At 40.9% G+C, this 21,523-nt stretch overlaps 1 protein-coding gene across 1 annotated transcript in view; it reads left to right on the top strand.

Annotated features, from left to right (window-relative positions):
* ogdhl (oxoglutarate dehydrogenase L) overlaps positions 1-21,523 on the top strand; it is a 101,283-nt gene that overhangs the window by 29,451 nt on the left and 50,309 nt on the right. Inside the window, exons 5-14 of the mRNA XM_072282823.1 lie at positions 3,127-3,242; positions 3,856-4,010; positions 4,362-4,508; positions 6,923-7,013; positions 8,978-9,157; positions 11,405-11,533; positions 11,942-12,121; positions 12,289-12,441; positions 13,259-13,361; positions 13,920-14,048. Of these exons, the coding sequence (XP_072138924.1) occupies positions 3,127-3,242; positions 3,856-4,010; positions 4,362-4,508; positions 6,923-7,013; positions 8,978-9,157; positions 11,405-11,533; positions 11,942-12,121; positions 12,289-12,441; positions 13,259-13,361; positions 13,920-14,048 (1,383 nt within the window). The remainder of the gene's footprint in view (positions 1-3,126; positions 3,243-3,855; positions 4,011-4,361; positions 4,509-6,922; positions 7,014-8,977; positions 9,158-11,404; positions 11,534-11,941; positions 12,122-12,288; positions 12,442-13,258; positions 13,362-13,919; positions 14,049-21,523) is intronic.

Below are 21,523 nucleotides of genomic sequence, written 5' to 3'. Positions count from 1 at the left end.
GGGTTGACCTGGCTCTTGTTGGTGGAAAAATGAAATCAAATCATTAGAAAGAGGTGACATAGGATCAGAAGGTGTTGAATTATTGTGGCTAGAGCTAAGGAACTGCAAGGGTGAAACAACCCTGATGGGAGTTGTATACAGACCCCCAAACAGTAATAAGGATGTGGTCTACAAATTACAATGGGAGATAGAAAATGCATGGCAAAAGGGCAATGTTACATTAGTCATGGGGGACTTCAATATGCATGTAGATTTGGAAAATCAGGTTGGTAGTGGGTTACAGGAGGGGGAATTTCTAGAGTGCCTACAAGATGGCTTTTTAGAACAGCTCATGGCTGAGCCCACTAGAGGATCAGCTATTCTCGATTGAATGTTGTGCAATGTATCAGAATTGATTATAGAGAGCTTAAGGTAAAGGAACCCTTAAGGGAAAGTGATCATAATATGATCAAATTCACCCTGAAATTTGAGGAGAAGCTGAAGTCGGATATATCAGTATTACATTGCAGTAAAGGAAATTACAGATACATGAGAGAGGAGTTGACCAGAATTGATTGGAAAAGAATACTGGCAGGGATGATGGCAAAGCAGCAATGGCTGGAATTTCTGGAAGCAATTCAGAAGACACAGGATAGATACATCCCAGAGAAGAAATAGTATTGTAAAGGAAAGATGACACAGCCGTGGCTAACAAGAGAAGTAAAAGCCAAAGAGAGGGCATGTAATAGAGCAAAAATTGGTGGGAAGTCAGAGGATTGGGAAATTTTTAAAAACCAACAGACGGCAACTAAAAAGTCATTAAGAAGGTAAAGATTGAATACAAAACTAAGCTAGCCAATAATATTAAAGAAGATACAAAAAGTTTCTTCAGATGAGGTGTAAAGGAGAGGCTAGACTGCTGGAAAATTATACTGGAGAGGTAGTAATGGGGGACAAGGAAATGGCGGACGATCTGAGTAAGTATTTTGCATCAGTCTTCCTGGTGGAAGACACTAGCAGGTTGGTGGAAGCTCCAGGTGTCAGTGGTCATGAAGTGTGTGAAGTTACCGTAACTAGCAAGAAGATTCTTGGGAAACTGAAAGGTCTGAAGGTACATAAGTCATCTGGACCAAATGGTGTAAAGGGACTTTGGAGTCCTTGTGCAGGATTCCCTAAAGACTAATTTGCAGGTTGAGTCAGTAGTGAGGAAGGCAAATGCAATGTTAGCATTCAGTTCAAGAGGACTAGAATATAAAAGCAAGGATGTAATGTTGAGACTTTATAAAGCACTGGTGAGGCCTCACTTGGAGTATTGTGAGCAGTTTTTGGCCCCCTTGGAAATGATGTACTGAGACTGGAGAGGTTTCAAAGGAGGTTCATGAAAATGATTCCAAGATTGAATAGCTTATCGTATGAAGAATATTTGATGCCTCTGGGCCTGTATTTGCTGGAATTCAGAAGAATGAGGGATGACCTCATTGAAACCTATCAAATGGTAAAAAGCTTTGATGGTGTGGATGTGGAGAGGATGTTTCCTATGTGAGAGAGTTTAAGACCAGAGAACACAGCTTCAGAATAGAGGGGCATCGTTTTAGAATGGAGATGAGGCAGAATTTTTTTGCCAGAAAGTGGTGAATCTGTGGAATTCTCTGCCACAGGTAGCTGTGGAGGCCAAGTCTTCATGTATATTTAAGGCAGAGCTTGATAGATTCTTGATTGGTCAGAGCATGAATGGATACAGGGAGAAGACAGGAGATGGGGAGCTGAGAGGAAAATTGGGTCAGCTATGATGAAATCACGGAGCAGATTCAATGGGCCAAATGGCCTAATTTTGCTCCTATGGCTTATGGTCATGTATGTACAAAGAAACACAATGGAATCAATGAAAAACCACACATAACGAAACAAACAGCCAATGTGCAAAATACGACAAACTGCAAATACAAAAAGAGAAAAAACAAACATAATAATAAATGAGCAATAAATATAAAGAATATGAGATGAAAGGTTCTTAAAAATGAATCCATAGGTCATGGGAACAGTTCAGTATTAGGATGAGTGAAGTTGAATGAAGTTGTCCCCTCTGGTTCAAGAGCCTGATGGTTGAGGGGTAATAAATGTTCCTCAACAGTTTCCAATTACAGTGATCTTTTCGTGTTTAGATCAGTTTAAGAAAGTGAATTTCCATTGAAGTATTTCAATTCCTACAGATTAAAACAGACTCTAAATCATGATAAGTGATCTGGCACAATGTCCCTTCGGCTGAGAAAACAGGATCGCTCAGATTCATAAACAAGAGAAAATCTGCAGATGCTGGTAATCCAAGCAACACACACACAAAATGCTGAAGGAACTCAGCAGGCTAGACAGCATCTATGGAAGAGAGTGCAGTCGATGTTTTGGGTGAGACCCTTCATCAGCACTGGAGAAAAAAGATGAATCAGAGTAAGAAGATGGGGGAAGGGGAGAAATTGCGACGAGCCCACACTCAGGTTGGAGGAGCAACACCTCCTATTCTGTCTGGGTAGCCTCCAACCTGATGGCATGAACATCAATTTCTCAAACTTCCAGTAATGACCCCATTTCCCATTTCCCATTTCCCATTCCCCATTCCCACTTCCTCTCACTTTATCTCCTTACCTGCCCATCACCTCCCTCTGGTGCTCCTCTCCTTTTTCTTTCTTCCATGGCTTTCTGTCCTCTCCTATCAGGTGCCCCCTTCTCTGGCCCTGTTTCTGTTTCACCCATTAACTTCGTAGCTTTTTACTTCACCCCTCTCTCCTCCCGGTTTCACCTGTTACCTCGTGTTTCTTCCTCCCTGCCACCCACCTTCTTACTCTGACTCTTTTTTTCTCTTCAGTCCTGATGAAGAGTCTCGGCCCAAAACATCGGCTGTACTCTTTTCCATAGATGCTGTCTGGCCTGCTGAATTCCTCCAGCATTTTGTGTCTCTCTCGAATTCATAGTATTTGTCTTTTTTGACCTTGACTTTGGTTATCTAAGTTTTAGAAGTATATCTTTATTAAAGTCACTGACATGATATTACTTAATTTATTAAAAACAGTTTGGCCTCTTAATTCCTTTGTACAGTTCTGATTTAATCTATGTAAAATGTTTTTATTGTCATTCCCACTCTCAATTCTGCAGGGTTTTATGGACTGCATGAATCTGATTTGGATAAAGTTTTTCGACTTCCTACAACAACCTTCATTGGGGGTAATGAGCAGTCAGTCTCATTGCGTGAAATCATAAGAAGATTAGAGGTGAGCACGTAATGAAACCTGAATGATTTTCTATATTTTAGAAGTGAAAGGGCTCTCTATGGTTCACCATGTAATCTAGTAGCCAACTGTAAAGCCTTGTATGCCGTTAGCAACACTGTGTATCTAATATAGTAGAATCCTCCAAGTTGCTTGACAGGAGAATTAGCAAGCTAAGCATGGAATTGCACGTATGAGGGCAGGTGATGAAAATGTGGTTAAAGCAAGAGTTTTTAAGGAATAAAAAGCAAAAAGAAGAGATGGAGGTGATAAGTGAAGAAGAGAGGGCTTATTCTGTCCCTTGTTACCCTTGTATCAGATGAGTCCATACACGTTGATGCTTTGCAATTGTTTAGGTATTAGTTGAGATACTAATGTAGAATCACAATTCAGCTGGTGTAGCTGCAATCATATCTGGGCTTTATTTTTCTTGTAAAGAGAATTGACAGTGCCCTGGCATGGTCTAGAGACTTAATTTGAGGAGTGTATGTAAGACCCAGCATTATCAAGTTTAGCTTAATTGAAAGCTATTCAGATGACTGAAAAAGCACCTTTCACTTTGGACCAAGTGGAGAATATTTTGAATTTCTTTTTTTTTTTTTTTTTTTTGAATCAGGAGACTTACTGCAGGCACATTGGCTTGGAGTTCATGTTTATAAATGATGTAGAACAGTGCCAGTGGATCAGGCAGAAGTTTGAGACTCCAAATATTTTGCAGTTCACTAACAAGGAGAAAAGAAGGCTTTTGGCTCGTTTGATCCGTTCAACAAGGTACGAATTGTTTTAATATTGCAAATATTCTTGTTAGTTATCAAGCTTTTGTTTTGATCCAATAGTGAATGAGCAGCTATTTGCAGTTTATTTCTTTTTATTGATTGTGTAATCAATATGTGCTATTAGTAATAAGTTATATGGGAATGAAGATTGCGAAGGGAATCCAAATTTCTGCATTCTTTTTAGACCCAGCATTCATGGAACCAAATTATTATTTGAAGCCATATGGCTGTGCAAAGGGCCACCTATTTCAGACATGCAGGTGACCTGCAAGATTAGTTAGTTCCCACTCTCAAATTGGGACCAACTTTCTGTAACCAGTGATAATTAGATCTTTATGGTTAAAAGGTTTGAAGAATTTCTTGCAAGGAAATGGTCATCTGAGAAGCGGTTTGGTGTGGAAGGATGTGAGGTGTTAATTCCAGCCTTAAAGACCATCATTGACGTGTCTATTTCCATGGGAGTAGATAACGTGATCATGGGAATGCCACACAGGTAAGAGATTTTTTTCATTTTCTTGAAGCATTTTGTGTCTACTCAAGCATATCTTTTTCAAAAAGTATTGTACATAATCAGCAGGAAGGTTCTCCAGCCTTTTCCCCCCTCTGCCATGGTCCTCAACAGATCTGTTGCTTACATTGGCAGTGGTATTTTAAATGTTGCTGTTTGTATAATGGCCAGGCTCACCACGTTCTCATGATTGGATTTGCATGCCCACCTGCTCTTATCAGCAGATAAGAGAATCTGCCTTCTTTTACCAGCTCAGTTCTGGACGACGACATCATTATGTGCCATGTCAAATGACAGGGTGATCCTGGTCTTTCCATAACCATGATTGTTCTTGGCAAACTTTTTTACAGGAGTGGTTTGCCATTGCCCTGGCAGTGTCTCTACAAGACAGATGACCCCACACATTATCAATACTCTTCAAAGATTGTTTGCTTGGTGTCAGTGGTTGCATAACCAGGACTTGTGACATGCACCTGCTGCTTATGACCACCCACCACCTGCTCCCATGCCTTCATGTGACCCTGATAGAGAGGTGGGGCTAAGCAGTTGATACACCTTGCCCAAGGGTGACCTGCGGGCTACAGAAGGGAAGGAGCTTCTTATACCTCCTTTGGTAGAGATGAATCTCCACTCCGCCACTTATATGGGCAAATGAACTTAATTGCTTGGAGCAGTTTACACCAGATGGCCATTTCTGTGGTGTGTTCTGATCATGTGACCTATGTGCAGTAATTGTTCTACCCTTGCACCTGTTGAGCAGAACTCTGCAAAAACAATAAACTTCCTGTGTGTTTTATTGGTATTTTTAATTTGTATGTAGGGTTGGAATATGATTTTTAAGAATGCTATAATTGAAAACATTGACATTGCAGCATAACAGATTTTTTTGCTTACTGAACTAATAAAGGATTTGTTAAACTGTTTCATTTACGCTTGATTTGGAATTTTATTGTTGAAGCTCTTTCCACTATTTTTCTCGGTATCAACTCTAATTTTGCATATCAAGACTGTTTACCGAAATTGGCAAAGATGTAACGTTTCAAAATTGCTAATTTATTGAAATTTTGATATTTTATCGGAATAGTTTATATAGCATGCATTTCTATGCTTTTCCCATATCTGTACAGTTTTTTTCTTTCTCATAGTTAGTAAATTACTTCTGAAACCTATTGTTTCTGGGAGCTCAAGAGGCAATGTATTCCAAATCTTAATCATTAAATCCATAGGTATTTTTCTTTGATGCCTCTTTACCAAATCACTGAAAAGTTGTGTGTCTTGTTATTGATCTTTCAACCATTCCCAAGTTTCTCTTGAATTATCAAAATGTTGCTTTTTCTGTGCAAAGCAGGACAACCACAGTCTGTCTAATTTAATTATCATTTAAATTATAATTGAAAATGTTCAATTCTTTTTGTACAATTATAGTTGTTTTTTTACCTCACATTTGGATCTCAGTATGACAGAATATTGTTTCTGTGAGAGGTCTAACCCAACTGGGATTTTCTTCTGGATTCCCCAGTATTAGTGCTGATAGTTGCCAGGAAACTCAAGACTTCAATTTTCAGATGGGAATTCTATTAATTTCAGTATTTGTTTAGAGGTACAACACAATAACAGGCCCTTCTGGCCCAACAAACCTATGCCACCCAATTACACCCATATGATTGATTAATCTGTTCACCTGTGTGCCTTTGGAATGTGGGATGAAACCAGAGCACCCAGAGGAAGCCCACACAGGAAGAACGTACAAACTCCTTACAGATGGTGGCAGAATTAAACCCATATCACTGGTACTATAATAGCGATCTGTAACTTCTATGGTGTAGCACTTCCTTTGAGAACATTTTGAATTTTGCAAGGAACTGGAGAGAGTCTGAGCCAATAGCCTCCTTATTGATCATTACTCCAGTTAATTAGAATTACTTTTAACCTCTGAAATATTTAAGAATTTTTTTCTCTATTCAAAATTAGTTTCTTTTTTTTCTGTCCCTGTCTTTTGTGAATGAAGCATATAACCAGTGCAGACAGAGAGAAACATTCTCATTGCTGAGGTGTCACGAATTAGAGTGAAAGTGATTTAAGGAATTTCTCTTGTACAGGATGTGATTAGTGTGTGACATGCACTGCTTATGATGGTAAAAGGCAGATCCAGTTGGAGCATTCAGAAGCAATGTGACCAGATTGTTCTTAGAGTTGACGGAAACTTAGTGGGACAAATGTCTTCCTTGTATGTTGTAATCTTTCTGTAATTCAATAAATATTATACATTCTGGAATATTAGACATTTGACCTTAGAATAAGGATTTTCAATTCTATAGTTTTCTTTCTTTCTCTTCTATTTTATTGAAAAATATTTGAAAAATAATTTTTGTACATTAAAAAAGTTGAAACCTTTCCAGAGGCCGGTTAAATGTGTTGGCTAATGTCATCCGGAAGGATTTGGAACAGATTTTCTGCCAATTTGACCCAAAATTGGAAGCTTCAGAGGAGGTGAGCATCAAACGTTTTAGATACTGTCTAATTTTTGCGGTTACATTTAAAATCTTGTTTTGCCATTTTCAAAATAAGCACATACTTTCACTTCAAATTATGTACAGTACACTTAAGAAATTTGTATATGTTGCAACCCACTCAAGACCATTTAGAATAGGGGTTTCCAACCTAGGCTTCATGAACCCCTTACTTAATGGTATTGGTTCATGGCATAAAAAAGGTTGAGAACTCTGATTTAGAATTTGAAACTTGTGTTTTATTGCAATCTATTTTAATTTAAAATTTCAGATGAGAGACTTGCATTACATAGTTCTTTTCAAATCATCCCAAAGCGTTTTGCAGTTAACTTTTGAATTGTAGTCACAGACAATACTGTAGCCAGTTTATGCATAGTGAAGCCCAATAAATGCCAGTATTATAGTGATCAGTTTATCAATTTTGAAAATTTTTTTTTGGAACTAGTTATTTGGTAGGTCACTGGGTATTTACTCCCAGCTCTCCGAAACAGTGCCGTAGATTTTTGTGCAGTTAAATTTAGGTTATGTATAAAATGTTATAAATGATAGAATAAAGCAATCACAATTATACTAGCCTCAAATTAAATTTATTATCAAAGTACATACACGTTACCTTGTACAACCCTGAGATTCATTTCCTTGAAGGCTTACTTAATAAATCCACAATAGAATAATAGCTATAATAGAATCAATTGATCAGCGCACCAACTTGGACATTCAACTAGTGTGCAAAAGACAAACTGCAAATACAAAAAGATAATAATAAATAAGCAGTAACTATTGAGAACATGAGATGAAGTGTCCTTGAAGGTGAGTCCATAGGTTGTAGGAACATTTCAATGTTGAAGTGAGAGCTGAATGAAGTTATCCTCTTTAGCTCAAGAGCCTGATGGTTGAGGGATAATATATTCCTGAACCTGGGTGATGTGGGTCCTGAGACTTCTGTATCACCTTCCTGATTACAGTAGTGAGAAAAGAGCAAGTCCTGGGTGGTGGGTGGCCCTGATGGTGAACAACAGAAAATCTGCAGATGCTGGAAGTCTGCACAACACATACCAAATACTGGAGGAACTCAGCAGGCCAGGTAGCAACTATGGAAAAGAGTAAACGTTTTGGGCAGAGACCCTTCATCAGGACACTTCATGAGCTTTGATGATGGATGTTACTTTCCTGTGACAGTGTTTCATATAGATGTGTTCAATGGTGGTGAGGGTTTTATCCACGATTGACTGGGCCATTTCCACTTTCAAATCTCTTACTAGCTCTTCCTTTGGTTAGTCCTGACGAAGGTTCTCTGCCCGAAACGTCGACTGTACCTCTTCCTAGAGATGCTGCCTGGCCTGCTGCGTTCACCAGCAGCTTTGATGTGTGTTGCTTGAAATTCCAGCGTCTGCAGATTTCCTCGTGTTTCCATTACTTTTTGTAGGATCTCCCATTCAAGGGCTTTGATGCAGTTTATCAATATACTGTCCATTACACATATAGAAGTCTGCCAAAGTTTTAGATGTCATGCCAAATCTTCGCAAACTCCTAAGAAAATAGAGGCACGACTGTGCTTTCTTCATAATTGCACTTACATGCTAGGCCCAGAACAGGTCCTCCGAAATAATCACAGCGATGAATTTAAAGTCGTTGACCCTCTCCATCTCAGATCCTCAGATAAGGACTGGCTCATGGACTGTGGTTACCTCCTCCTGAAGTCTATAATCAGCTCCTTGGTCTTGCTGACTTTGAGTAAGAGGTTTTTTGTTATGACATCACTTAGTCAGATTTTCAGTCTCCCTCCTATATGCTGATTCATCGCCACCTTCAAGGTAACTTTAAAAATAAACATCTAAGAGCAATCAGAATGTCTCTTGTGTGGTTCTTATTTTGTTTGAGGACTAATCAATAGCATTGTTTTCAATGAGGATTTATTTATCTGAAACTTCTTTTGACATTCAGGGTTCAGGAGATGTTAAGTACCACCTTGGTGTATATCAGGAAAGAGTCAATCGAACAACTAACAAACATATAGCTATGTCACTAGTGGCAAATCCTTCGCATTTGGAAGCAGTCAATCCGGTGGTACAGGGTAAAACCAAAGCAGAGCAGTTTTACCGCGGAGATACCACAGGCAAAAAGGTACGATATTTAACAAAGATCCAAATAGCTTCCTAGATTAGTAATCTTAATTAAATACACTCTTTGCTGCTAGGGGCTTAAAAGTTCTGACTTTATGGTCAGAATTTAATTCAAAGTTGAAATCCAAATCTTTAGTAATTTGCATTTGTTTTGGGTCTTTAATGTGATGCAGTTTCATTGACAAGAATTTTAGTCTTTTAAACTGAAATGCTTGCACTTGGTAACATTAATTGAAGTGAAAGTTGAGAGAAAACAGTCTAAAATATTTATGAATATTATTTTGCAACTATATGGAGAACAAATATTTAGAAGTTTGTTTATGGTAACTAAGCATGAATTTGGAAATTATGAAAGCTGGTTTGAAAATGATTCGGGTGGCATCTTCAAATGAGATCCCTTATGTATTATAACATTCTTTCCATATCTTTTGAAATTGTAATTAATATTTCATTATTTTTGATAACATTAGTAATATCACATTGGACAAAATGAAACCTTATTTCCCAGACAGTTTGTTTTTTTTTTCAAACAATCAGCCAATTAACAGTTATGATCTGTTGAAATATATATCTACAAAGTTAGTTCAGAAGTTAGCTTACTTATGCCCATTACCCCTACTGGGGCGTAGGCTGCCGGCAGCACCTTACCAGAGTCCTCTGTCTTGGGTCAGTCTTTCTAGTTGTCCTCAGACGTAGCCCATCAAAGATCCTTCCCCTCCCAGGGATAAGGTCTTTGGAACTTCTGCTGCTGTTTCTTTAGGGCTGGGTTTTTACAGGATGGTGTTGCTAGCCCAATGCTCAAACCATCTCCTCTCGCAGCTGGATATCTGTGAAGGAGTAACAGAAGTTTAGGACAAGTGATATATAGAACATAGAACACTACAACACAGTACAGGCCCTTAGGCCTACCATGTTATGCTGACCTTTTATTCTACTCTAAGATTAATGTAACCCTTCCCTTACGTACCCCTCCATTTTTTAAATTTATCATCCACATGCCTATCTAAGAGCTTCTTAAATGCCCGGACATGTACAGCGCGTTATCAGAGGAAGCTCTTTTTGTTGCTTAAAATATTAATGAGTAATAACTAAAGGCTATGTTAATCTTTCTTCATCACTATTCCCCTAAAACTACCATTTTCCAAGAAGAAAATGTTAATACAGCCAAAAATGCCAATGTGATATATTGAATCACGGTAGTCAAGATGACAACAAAACTTGATTTAACACTTACTTATTTAATTGAAGTAAAATTTGACCTTCTTTCAAGGGAATTATTTTTGGAGGATTCCCAGGTGTGATCTTTCATTAGATCCTCCCTTTTTTACAAAAGCCGAATTTATATACATATAAATGAGCATTTGTGAGACCAGCAGGATAGATTTTCCTGACTGTTGTGAGGCCGCAGGCATTGTGTGCTGCCTGGAACTCAGTTGGTTTTGCTTTTCCAACTGTCCAGGTTACCAACACTTCGCCTGCCACAATCTGGGGAGCATTAAATCAGTTTACTAAATTTGAAGGGTATGATTTGTTTGATTAGCAAGAATCTTACTTGCCTAATTCAAAGGTAAGATTAATATGTTAAGAAAGAGCCAAGCTAAATATATAAAACTAGAATAGGAAGGCAGTTGGCATAAAAAGGAACCCACTAATCTTCCATCGGTATGCAAGTATTAAGTGTGCAAGTGAGCCTTATTGGAGACAAATGTTGCTGAATGGAAGCAAAAGACACATAAACGAGTCCATATTCCTTTATTGTTCTTTTTTTTATTCTTGAGTTTTCTGTATTCAGCCTGATTATCACTTTATATACCAACCTTTTGAAGCTGTTGGGTAACCCTTCAAACAAATAGATCCCTCTTGGTAGATAATCTTTCAAAAATGGTTACCACTGGAGAAAATGTAAAAGTAACTTGAATTGTATATTAATAAAGGAATGATATCATAGACTTGTTAAAGGTAGTTGTGTTTGATTAACCTGACTGAATTTTTGACAAGTTAGCAGTAATACAATAGATGTTCATGTGGATTTTCTGAAGGTATTGATGAAGTCAATGGAAAGCTCTTCTATCAGCATTCTTGCAATGGCCTTGAGCCTTCACAAACAGTTTTATTTTAATAAAGGTATTAATCGGGTTAAATAATTCTTACCTTTCTTTAAAGGGTTGAAAGGTTGAAGGTTGTAACAATTCATTCACCAATTTCTAAGGAATGTGGTGACTAATTCAAAGAAATTTTAAATTTTAAGGTGATGTCCATCCTTCTACATGGTGATGCTGCTTTTGCTGGCCAGGGCATTGTGTATGAGACATTTCATCTGAGTGATCTGCCATCGTATACCACACACGGTACAATCCATGTAGTTGTAAACAACCAGGTAAGAAAAGGTGCATTTGACTTAATCTACAGTAGAATATGACACAGAGAAGTTAGTGAGGTGCTGCATTATTTTCAACCAGTGAAATGCATTCAAGTAGATTTTACTGTCATGTGCATAAATTACCGTGAGGTATTAGCACAATAAAAAACTTGCTTGTATCACAGGCACATGAGTGCAGACAACACACTGAATATAAATTATACAAGATAAGAGAGAGAGTAAAAAGAATTGTGAGAAAACAAGTCTTTAATGCAGAAAACAAACACAATAAAATATAAATCCACGGTAGTGCAAGGGGTGGTCCGTAGTGTTCCATTGCGATGTGAAGGTCAGCCTTGTGCAGTTTAGTTCAACCTGCTGGTTCATATCTGTTGTTAATGTTGAAAGTAATTTGTTACTTTGTAGATTGGGTTTACCACAGATCCTCGTGTGGCTCGTTCATCTCCTTACCCTACTGACGTTGCTCGTGTTGTGAATGCACCGATCTTTCATGTAAATGCTGATGACCCAGAAGCAGTGATCTATGTGTGCAAAGTGGCTGCAGAGTGGAGGAGCACATTCAATAAGGATGTTGTAATCGATCTGGTAATTCCATCTTTTGTCCAATGCAGGGCATATTAATGAGGGTGTTGGATAACAGGCTTTTTAAAACAGTCTGAATGGCAACTATACCTGTATTTTAATTTATGTTCTGAATAACATAATGTCAGTTATATTGCAGATGGTTATATCCTTTTTATTGTTACTAATAGGTGTGCTATCGGAGAAGAGGACACAATGAAGTGGATGAGCCCATGTTTACACAGCCTCTCATGTATAAAGAAATCCACCGACAAGTGCCCGTTCTCAAGAAGTATGCGGATAAACTAATATCAGAAGAGGTTCTGACACTACAGGAGTATGAGGTCTGCATATTTTTGGTTACCTGTTACATCTGAAACTTTTGGTGATCTTGTTAAAGGTAGCATCCATATATGGGGCTGCTTTTGGCTTTAAAGTATGTTAATCTAATTCTAGTGTGTGACTTGCTTTGTGATCTGTGTTTGCAATTCATTCTCAAAATGCCATATTGCTCAATAATGCCGGCCTATGGAGTAGTGGCATTAGGACTAGACTTTGAGGCAAGTGGTCCCAGGTTTGAATCTGACTAGCTCCTTGCAGCACGTTTTCCATCCGTGCAAGGTTGAGCATCGAGTTAGCAACAGACAAAATGCTGAAGAAATGGCAAAGTTGCTCCCGATGCACCACATGGTGCAAAGAGGAATAGCAAGTTCCTTGATGATATCAAATTAACCAGAAGGGTTTGACATGATCTAGTATCTCCTGCTTAACAGTGATCTTTCTGCCCTATGTTCTTGTAGTGGACACTGGACCTCCTTTCAGATCGTGCCTCTTCATTGAACAAGTGAAAGACCCACAAATGGAGCTATGTAAAACCAAAAAATAACTGGCAGGGGAATCTTGCATGTTTCCCTAATTTGCAGTGCCACTAGGCAACCAGTAATATTTTAAGATGATAAAGTTGTCAGTAGTGTTTATGATTAATGACTTGTGTAAATTGTGATGATCAATTTAATGATTATTGCATTAGTTACTTAAGAAATTATGAATTCATATTATTGTTTAACAGTTTTCTTTTGATATTAGCAACTTATGATCTTTACAAGCTAACATGCAGATCTTCTAGCTAGTTTAATGTACATATATGAATGTGTTTTGCAGGAAGAAGTTGCAGATTATGACAGGATTTGTGAAGAAGCTTATACCAGAGCAAAAGATGAGAAAATTCTTCAAATTAAAGAGTGGCTCGATTCCCCTTGGCCAGGTGGGCAATATATGCAAATATTAAAGGATGAGAATGAAATGGAAGGGGAGAGTAACTGAGACTTGATCTAAAGAAGTATGAGGGGTGATTGATAAATTTGTGGCCTAAGGTAGAAGGAGTCAATGTTAGAAAACCTAGCACATTTATTTTTCAACATAGTCCCCTCCTACATTTACACACTTAGTCCAGCAGTCGTGGAGCATACGGATCCCTTCTTTGTAGAAGTTGGAGTCTTGGACCTCCAGAAAGTGGTCCACAGCAGGGGTGATGATAAGTTTGTGGCCTAAGGTAGAAGAAGATGAGTTATACAGCTCTCGTTACATGCACGTGCAATTCAGCCCTTCGAGTGATTATGCAGAAAGTTTGAAGTTAATAGCTCATCTCCTTCTACCTTAGGCCGCGAACTGATCAATCACCCCTTGTATATTGAATAAACTGTTCTCTTTTTGCAAGAGTGTTGAAATAGGCAAGTAACGCACAAGTAGAAGTGCACAGTTTTATGAATCAGCGATTTATAAAAAAAATAAATATATTATCATCATTTTTTTTTTGTCTCAGGTTTCTTCACTCTGACTGGTGAGCCGAAAAGTATGACTTGTCCTCCAACCGGTCTTTCCCTGGACATTCTGGAGCATATTGGGAATGTAGCCAGTTCAGTGCCAGTCAAAAATTTTATTATTCATAGAGGTATGTGTCTTTATTGGTGAATTACATTTTTGATGAGACAATGTGGTATATGACAATGTTTTAATATAGTTCATGATATGTAGAAGGGCAATACATAATTGCTATTAATTGTGGAGTGGTAATATTTTCAGTTGCTTATACAGTGGATTCTGCTTAATTGGCCATTGGTTATTCGGGGCAGCTGCTTATTTGGGACGTTCTTAAAGAACAAAAACAAATTGAGAAAATAACCAGGATTCCCTTAGTTTATTTGGGACACTATGCTGCTTAATTGAGATATGTAGCTGATGCCAAACATTATCTGTCTGGCATCAGTTGTATGCATGTTGTACGGTTGTTAAACACCACACCATGCTTGAAGCAAACAGTTTTTAAATAGTGTCACTTACATGTTTGTATTGGTCAGTGCATGCACCATCTGTTATTCAGGGCAGCATAAATAAGTTATCTCATATTGAACTGCATTTAAACATAAGCTTACCACAGTTGGATCAGCTGGGTGTCACCACTGACGTAATATTAACATCAGTGCATTTTGAGTAGAGTAGGGTTCATGTTTCCTTGTCAGTCATTTTGTATATGATCTAATAGATGCATATTATGGGATGTCTGGAGATCATAACCACTTCTTCCAGTCTTGATCATGCTGTATTTATTTTGGTGAAAAATCTAAGATAGAGAAATATAATTGCAACCAACATTTAGAAATTATGTTTAGACATACTGTATATAAATGGTGGCATCCGTTAGTCTCGCGAGACCATGGATCTGTTCCTGGAAACTCTTGCTTCAGTCTGTATTAGAGCAGCATCTGTTGTGGCTGTAGAGGCCCACACGGGAGTGACAGTCTCGACTGCAGCGACTGCGCTTGAAGGCGCTATCCTCCAGTGTTGTCTTGGTGCTGTTTTTCTGATGAGTGCGCTTTTCTTCAGCTGCAAGCCTCAGTTTCTCTTCTCTTTTTAGACCTCTGCGTATTTCCAGCCTCCAGTGAGAGCGATGGCTTGCAATGTCCTCCCACCTCTCGATGTTCATGTTCAGTGACTTCATGTCTCTCTTGCAGACATCTTTGAAATGAAGATGGGGCTGCCCTTGTGCTCTCTTGTGGAGGTCAGTTCCCTGTACAGCAGGTCTTTCGGGATCCTCCCGTCTGACATGCGGTGTACATGGCCCAGCCAGAAGAGATGGCGTTGTTGGAGCAGGGCGAAGAGGCCGGGTATCTGGGCGCAGGCCAGAACCTCATTGTTGGTGACTCAGTCAATCCACTTGATGTCCAGGATGCGTCTCAGGCTGTGAAGGTGGAAGGCGTTGAGACGCCACTCTTGTCTGTAGTAGAGGCTCCAGGTCTCGCTGCAGTAAAGCAGTGTGCTGAGGACACAGGCCCTGTAGACTGCAACCTTGGTGTGCATTGTCAGCTTTCTGTTGACTCTCTTTGTCAGCCCGGCGAATGTTGAGGCTGCTCGTCCGTTCCGTCTGTTGATCTCGGGGTCTAGGGAGAGACTGTCCATGACGGTGGAGCCAAGGTATGTAAACTCGTGAACTACCTCCAGCTCGTAGTTGTTAATGGTAATGGCAGGGGGGTGCTCAACGCCTTGGCCCAACATGTTGGTCTTCTTCAGGCTGATAGTCAAGCTGAAGTCCTGGCAGGCTCTTGAGAAGCTGTCCATGAGGCGTTGCAGTTACTCTTCAGAGTGTGTTGCCAGTGCCGCATCATCTGCAAACAACATGTCCCTGATGAGTACTTCACGAGCCTTGGTTTTCGCCCTCAGCCAGGACAGACTGAACAGCCTCCCGTCCGATCTGGTGTGGAGGTAGACACCATCAGTTGATGTTCCAAAGGCATGCTTCAGCATGACTGCGAAGAAGATGCCGAACAGGGTGGAGGCAAGCACACAGCCCCGCTTCACGCCGCTGCGGATGTTGAACGTCTCCGAAGAAGAGCCGTCGAACTGAATGACGCCCTTCATGTCTGTGTGGAATGTCTGAACTATCCTGAGGAGCCTTGGGGGACAATCAATCCTGGCGAGGATTTTGAACAGGCCGTCTCTGCTCACAAGGTCGAAAACCTTCGTGAGGTCAATGAAAGCGACATAAAGTGGTTGCCTTTGCTCTCTGCACTCCTCTTGTAGCTGTCGAAGGGAGAAGATCATGTTGATTGTGGAGCGTTCTGACCTGAAACCACACTAAGACTCGAGATATAACCTTTCGGCTATTTTCTGCAGTCTATTCAGGACCACGCGGGCGAAGACCTTCCCAATGATGCTCAGCAAGGAGATTCCTCTGTAGTTGTTACAGTCGCTTCTGTCCCCTGTGTTCTTATGTAGGATGACAATGTTGCAGTCTCTCATGTCTTGCGACACTGCCTCCTCTATCCAGTACTGGCACAGTAATTCATGCAGGTGGTTTAGCAGGACGCCCTTTGCGCATTTGATGGCCTCTAATGGAATGCCATCCAATCCTGGTGCCTTCCCAGTGGGCAGGCTGTCGATGGCTTTACTCAGCTCTTCGGCAGTTGGCAATGCATCAAGTTCCTCCATGACAGGCAGGCATTCTACGGCATCCAGTGTGCTGTCCGAGATGCTGTTTTCTCTGGAGAAGAGTTCAGAGTAATGCTCCACCCATCTCTCCATCTGCTTGCCTTTGTCATTGATGGTCTCACCTGTTATGTTTTTCAATGGTGCTGTCTTGCTCTGGGTTGGCCCGATGGCTTTCTTGATCCCCTGGTACACTCCATGGATGTTGCCTGTGTCAAATGATGACCGAATGCTTTCGCATAGTTGTAGCCAGTAGTCATTTGCACAGCGTCTGGCTGTTTCCTGGGCCTTTGCTTCTTGCTGTACTTAGCGCTTGCAGTGTTGCCTGGGTGGGGTGGCGTTTGTGCTCTAGTAGTGCAACATGCTTTACCTCGATGACAATGGTGAGTTTGCTTGAGCTCGGTTCAAACCAGTCCTGTGTCTTGCCCTGTTTCTTCCCGAAGGCCTTGAGTGCAATGCTGTGGATAGTGTCCCTGAGAGAGTCCCACCTCTGCTGAGCATCTTCTTCCGGTGAGTCTGCAAGGAGAGCATCCTCCAGTGACTTGATGAACTCCGCCACTTTGTCTGAGTGCTGCGTCTTACTGGCATTGATGCGCTGCTTGCCTGGAGGCTTGGCATAGTGCACCTTCTATGGCTGAAGTCTGATCTTGCAGCAAACCAGAGAATGATCCATGTCGCAGTTAGCACTCTGAAAGGAGCAACTCATGAGCACGTTTCTCAGGTGACGGCGTCTTGTGATTATCAGGTCTAGCTGGTGCCAGTGTTTGGAGCGGGGATGCCACCAAGACACTTTGTGCTGAGCTTTGGTCTGGTAGTAGGTGTTGGTGACACACAATTCATGGGAGCATGCAAAGCTTGAGCAGTCGTTGCCCGTTGTCATTCATGCTGCCAATCCCATACTGCCCCAGGCAGCTTGGCCAGGAGTCGTGGTTGGGGCCCACTCTGGCGTTGAAGTCGCCAAGTAGCAGCAACTGTCCCTGACTTGGGATCTCCTGTATCATCATTGAGAGCCGGTCGTAGAGCTCGTCCTTTGCGTCTTGTGTAGAGTAGAGGGTTGGGGCATGGACACTGACAAGGTTGACAGGCCCGTCGGATGTGTGGAATTGAAGTGAGAAAATCTACTCCGTCCCTTTTTCGCTAGGCTCTACCATCTTCAGCAGCGAGTTCTTCATGGCAAAGCCGCCACCATGCTCTCTGGTCTCGTCTGAGCCCTTCCCCTGCCAGAAGAAGATATAGTCTCTCTCACGTAGGGTTCCGGATTCTGCGAGACGTGACCCTTGGAGCGTTGTGATCACCACTTGGAGTCTCAACAGTTCATTGTTAATCACTGCTGTCTTGCATGTGTCACTGATCTCCCGAAGGTCATCTGATATACCAGTTGTCATGGTCCGTATGTTCCAGCATCCTAGTCTGAGTGCTGGCTTCTTTTTTTGTCTTCTAGTTGTGCTTGGTGCGGAGCTTACAGTCTGCAGTTCGGGCTACTTGTATCCCTAAGCCCCAAGTACCCAGTGGAGCGGGCGGACTGTGGCGGGACAGCACCTAATTGGCTGCGGGCTGCCCTGCTTGAGGCAGGCAGTAACTGTCCAGTGAGACACGATGGTCTCTCCCTCCATCGAAAGCAACCCCTGGCGCCTTGCTCTATGCCAATCGAGCAAAGGCTTATAACTGGTAGACTGCTGCTTTCCGTGTTGTGCCATCGCGGTGAGGCAACTCTGGAGTGTCCTCTCCAGAGCGCAGGCCTGGGCAAAGTTGTATGGAAGACCGGTAGTTGCCCATGCAGCAAGTCTCCCCTATCCACACGACATGTTGTCCAAGGGAAGGGCAAGGGCCGATACAGCCTGGCACCAGTGTCTTCGCAGGAGTTGCCGGAACGAGGTTGAAGGCAATGTCAGACTGCCTTAGGGACTCCAGCTCCGGATTTGTCCTCAGGGTTTACTCCCGAAGCCTTTCCCATGAGTGAGTATGACCGCAAGGCGGCGATGGTTTGAATTCAGAGTTTACGTTCTCTTAGATGAACTGTCTCCCCAGGTTGACGAGCTCCATCTACCCGAAGCACTGGTTTTAAGGCGCCAGGACCCACCTGCGCCCCTTCTCCTGTCGATAGAAACAGTTCCGCCAGGCTTGGAGGCTAAACCACACGAGAAGGCCAGGAGCTGGACTTGGTTGTCAGAGTCTATTTAAGGTGCATGCCATGAGGAGCACTTTTAGGTAGTGGGAGCTTGTCCCCACTACCACTCCTCGGCTTGACAACCTTGGAACTATAAAGATATATAAATTACAGAGGCACTATATAAATTATCTAGTGCCTCTGAAATGCTCTGCCAACCTGAGAATTTTTCTGTGAAACATTAAAATTGATCTTTAAAATACTCTCATCGGGGGACGACTTCCGGGTCATCAAGGGAATGGCGGTGTAAGGAAAAGGTCTCTCGGCCAAAAAGAAGGTAAACTGCCCCAAAATCGAATTTAGACAAATACTTAATTTTGTATGACTATATTAATAAAAGGGGCAAGGATGATGTCTAAGAACAAGATTAAAAAGTCCTTTCCGAAGGCTGATAAACATAAAGAGACGCAGCAAGGTGACGGGCCTAGCTCCCCCACGGCAAGCCAGGATGGAAATAATGAGCAGGAATCGGTGACTCTGTCTTTGATTCTCGAAGAGATTCGCGAGTTCTGACAAGATAACAAACAGCTGGAGGATATTAAAGGAGAGATAGTAAAAACTAACTCGAGGATAGATGAAGCTGAAGCGAGGATTGTAGGAATTGAGGAGAGGCTGCAAAATGCAGAGGAAGTAATAGCAGAAATGCTAAAGCTACAAGAGCAGCTCCAGTGGAAACTAATAGATCAAGAAGGCTGCTCAAGAAGGGAAAATGTGAGGATTTACGGAGTTCCCGAAGGAACTGAAGGTAAACCCGGATTGATGATTCCCTTCGTGGAGAAGCTACTTAGAGAGAACCTTGATATACCAGCCGCAAAAGACCTACAGATAGAAAGGGCTCACCGCGTGTTGGCACCACAGCCTCCGGCAGGTACCGAGCCCAGATTGATTCTGGTCAGATTTCTCAGTTACAGAATGAAGGAAGAGGTGCTTAAACGAGCATGGCAAAAGAAAGGTTTCATGTGGAACAACTGTAAAATCAGTTTAGACCACGACTACGCACCGGGGATTCTTGCCAGACGGAAGGAATATGCGGAAACACAGAGGGTCCTGAAGGAAAACAACATCAGATTTCAGACCCTGTATCCAGCTTGGCTGAAAGTCTCTTATGACGAAGGGACAAAAACTTACACTACAGTGGAGGAGGCAATGTTGGACTTGGCGGACCGGGGACTACCTATTAAAGTTATCACCCAACCGGAGTCACTACTGGAGAGGATTCGGCAGAAGTCGTGGCAGTCAGTGGGGCGAGGACGCTCCACACGAACCAGAGTGTCAAACTACAAGGAAAAGCTGCAAATATTCAGACGCGAATGTACAGAGAATACAGACTAATTAAGAGAAATGACTGAAAAGAGCAATTCGGACTTAAAGGTAAAATGAAAGCTGGTATCTGAAAATAAACTAGACAGAATAACTTGAATGATAGCAATATGGTCGAGACATAAATAGGAGAAAATTCTCTATGATTATTCAAACTGCTGAGGGCCCTCTAACACAGGGTGAAGATAGAGGTTATCCCTCTGAACTGAGGTGGGTCGGTGCTTAGGCCTCACTGTGGGAAGTCGGGAAAAATTTTCAAATGTGATGGGTTCAAAAATGTCTAGGGTGTGGTTATATATTTTGCTTTACTGTTGAGAAGGGATTGCTTACTGTTTGGTTAGAAAAAGAGTTTTTTTTCTACTAGAGAAAAAATGCAAATTGAATTGGTAAAAATAATTTCCTATAATGTTAATGGGGTTTTGAATCCAATTAAAAGAAATAAGATTATGTCTAAATTGAAAAAAGAGAGGGCACAAATAGCTTTCCTCCAGGAAACACATATGAGCCAATCTGAACATGGAAAATTAAAAAGAATGGGCTTTAAGCATGTATTTTATTCATCATATAAATTGAGCCACAAAAGAGGGGTGGCTACTTTAATATCAAGTACTCTTAATTATGAATATATTTCAGAGACTAATGACAAAGGTGGAAGATTTGTAAAAATTACAGGAAGAATAGAAGGTACAGAAATAACACTGCTGAATGTTTATGCTCCTCCAGGTAGCGAATGGTCATTTTATAGACACATTTTTGACCTAATGGTCAGTTCTCAAGGGGTAGTAATTTGTGGAGGGGATTTTAATATTAGATTAAATCCTGCAAGATTCTTCAAGAATAGTTACTCAGAATAAACCTCTGACTCGGAAAATGAATTTATTGATGGAGGAGTTGGGAATTACACCCCACTAGTAAAGATTATACACATTACTCTTTCCCTCATTCAGCCTATTCAAGGATAGAGTATTTCTTTATCTTTAATACAGATAGACTCAGGATAAAAGACTGTAATACTGCAACAATTGATCTGTTGGATCATAGCCCAGTCTCTGTCTCTCATCCTGGAAAGGAAAATGAGGAAAACACTATGGAGGCTAAACTCACATATACTCAATAACCCAAAAGTAATGGAGAGATTAAGGGGAGAAATCAAAGACCTTAATGATACGAGAGAAACATCACCAGTGATCTTATGGGATACATTAAAAGCTGTACTGAGAGGGAAAATTATGGGATACATTGAAAGCTGTACTGAGAGGGAAAATTATTTCCATTACCACTCACGTGAAAAAAATCAATACACAAAAATTAGCAGACCTTCAAGGAAAATTAAAACAACTTCAAGTTGTAGATAGCAACAAAAGTAATTCAAATTTAAAACAGGAAATTAGGAAATTGCAAAGTGAAATTGATGATATTTATACGTTGGAAACTCAAAGAAATTTTCTTTACCTGAG

This window comes from Mobula birostris, chromosome 18 (genome assembly GCF_030028105.1).
Source record: "Mobula birostris isolate sMobBir1 chromosome 18, sMobBir1.hap1, whole genome shotgun sequence".
NCBI classification, from domain to species: Eukaryota; Metazoa; Chordata; class Chondrichthyes; order Myliobatiformes; family Myliobatidae; genus Mobula; species Mobula birostris.
This window is presented reverse-complemented; position numbering and strand designations above follow the sequence as displayed.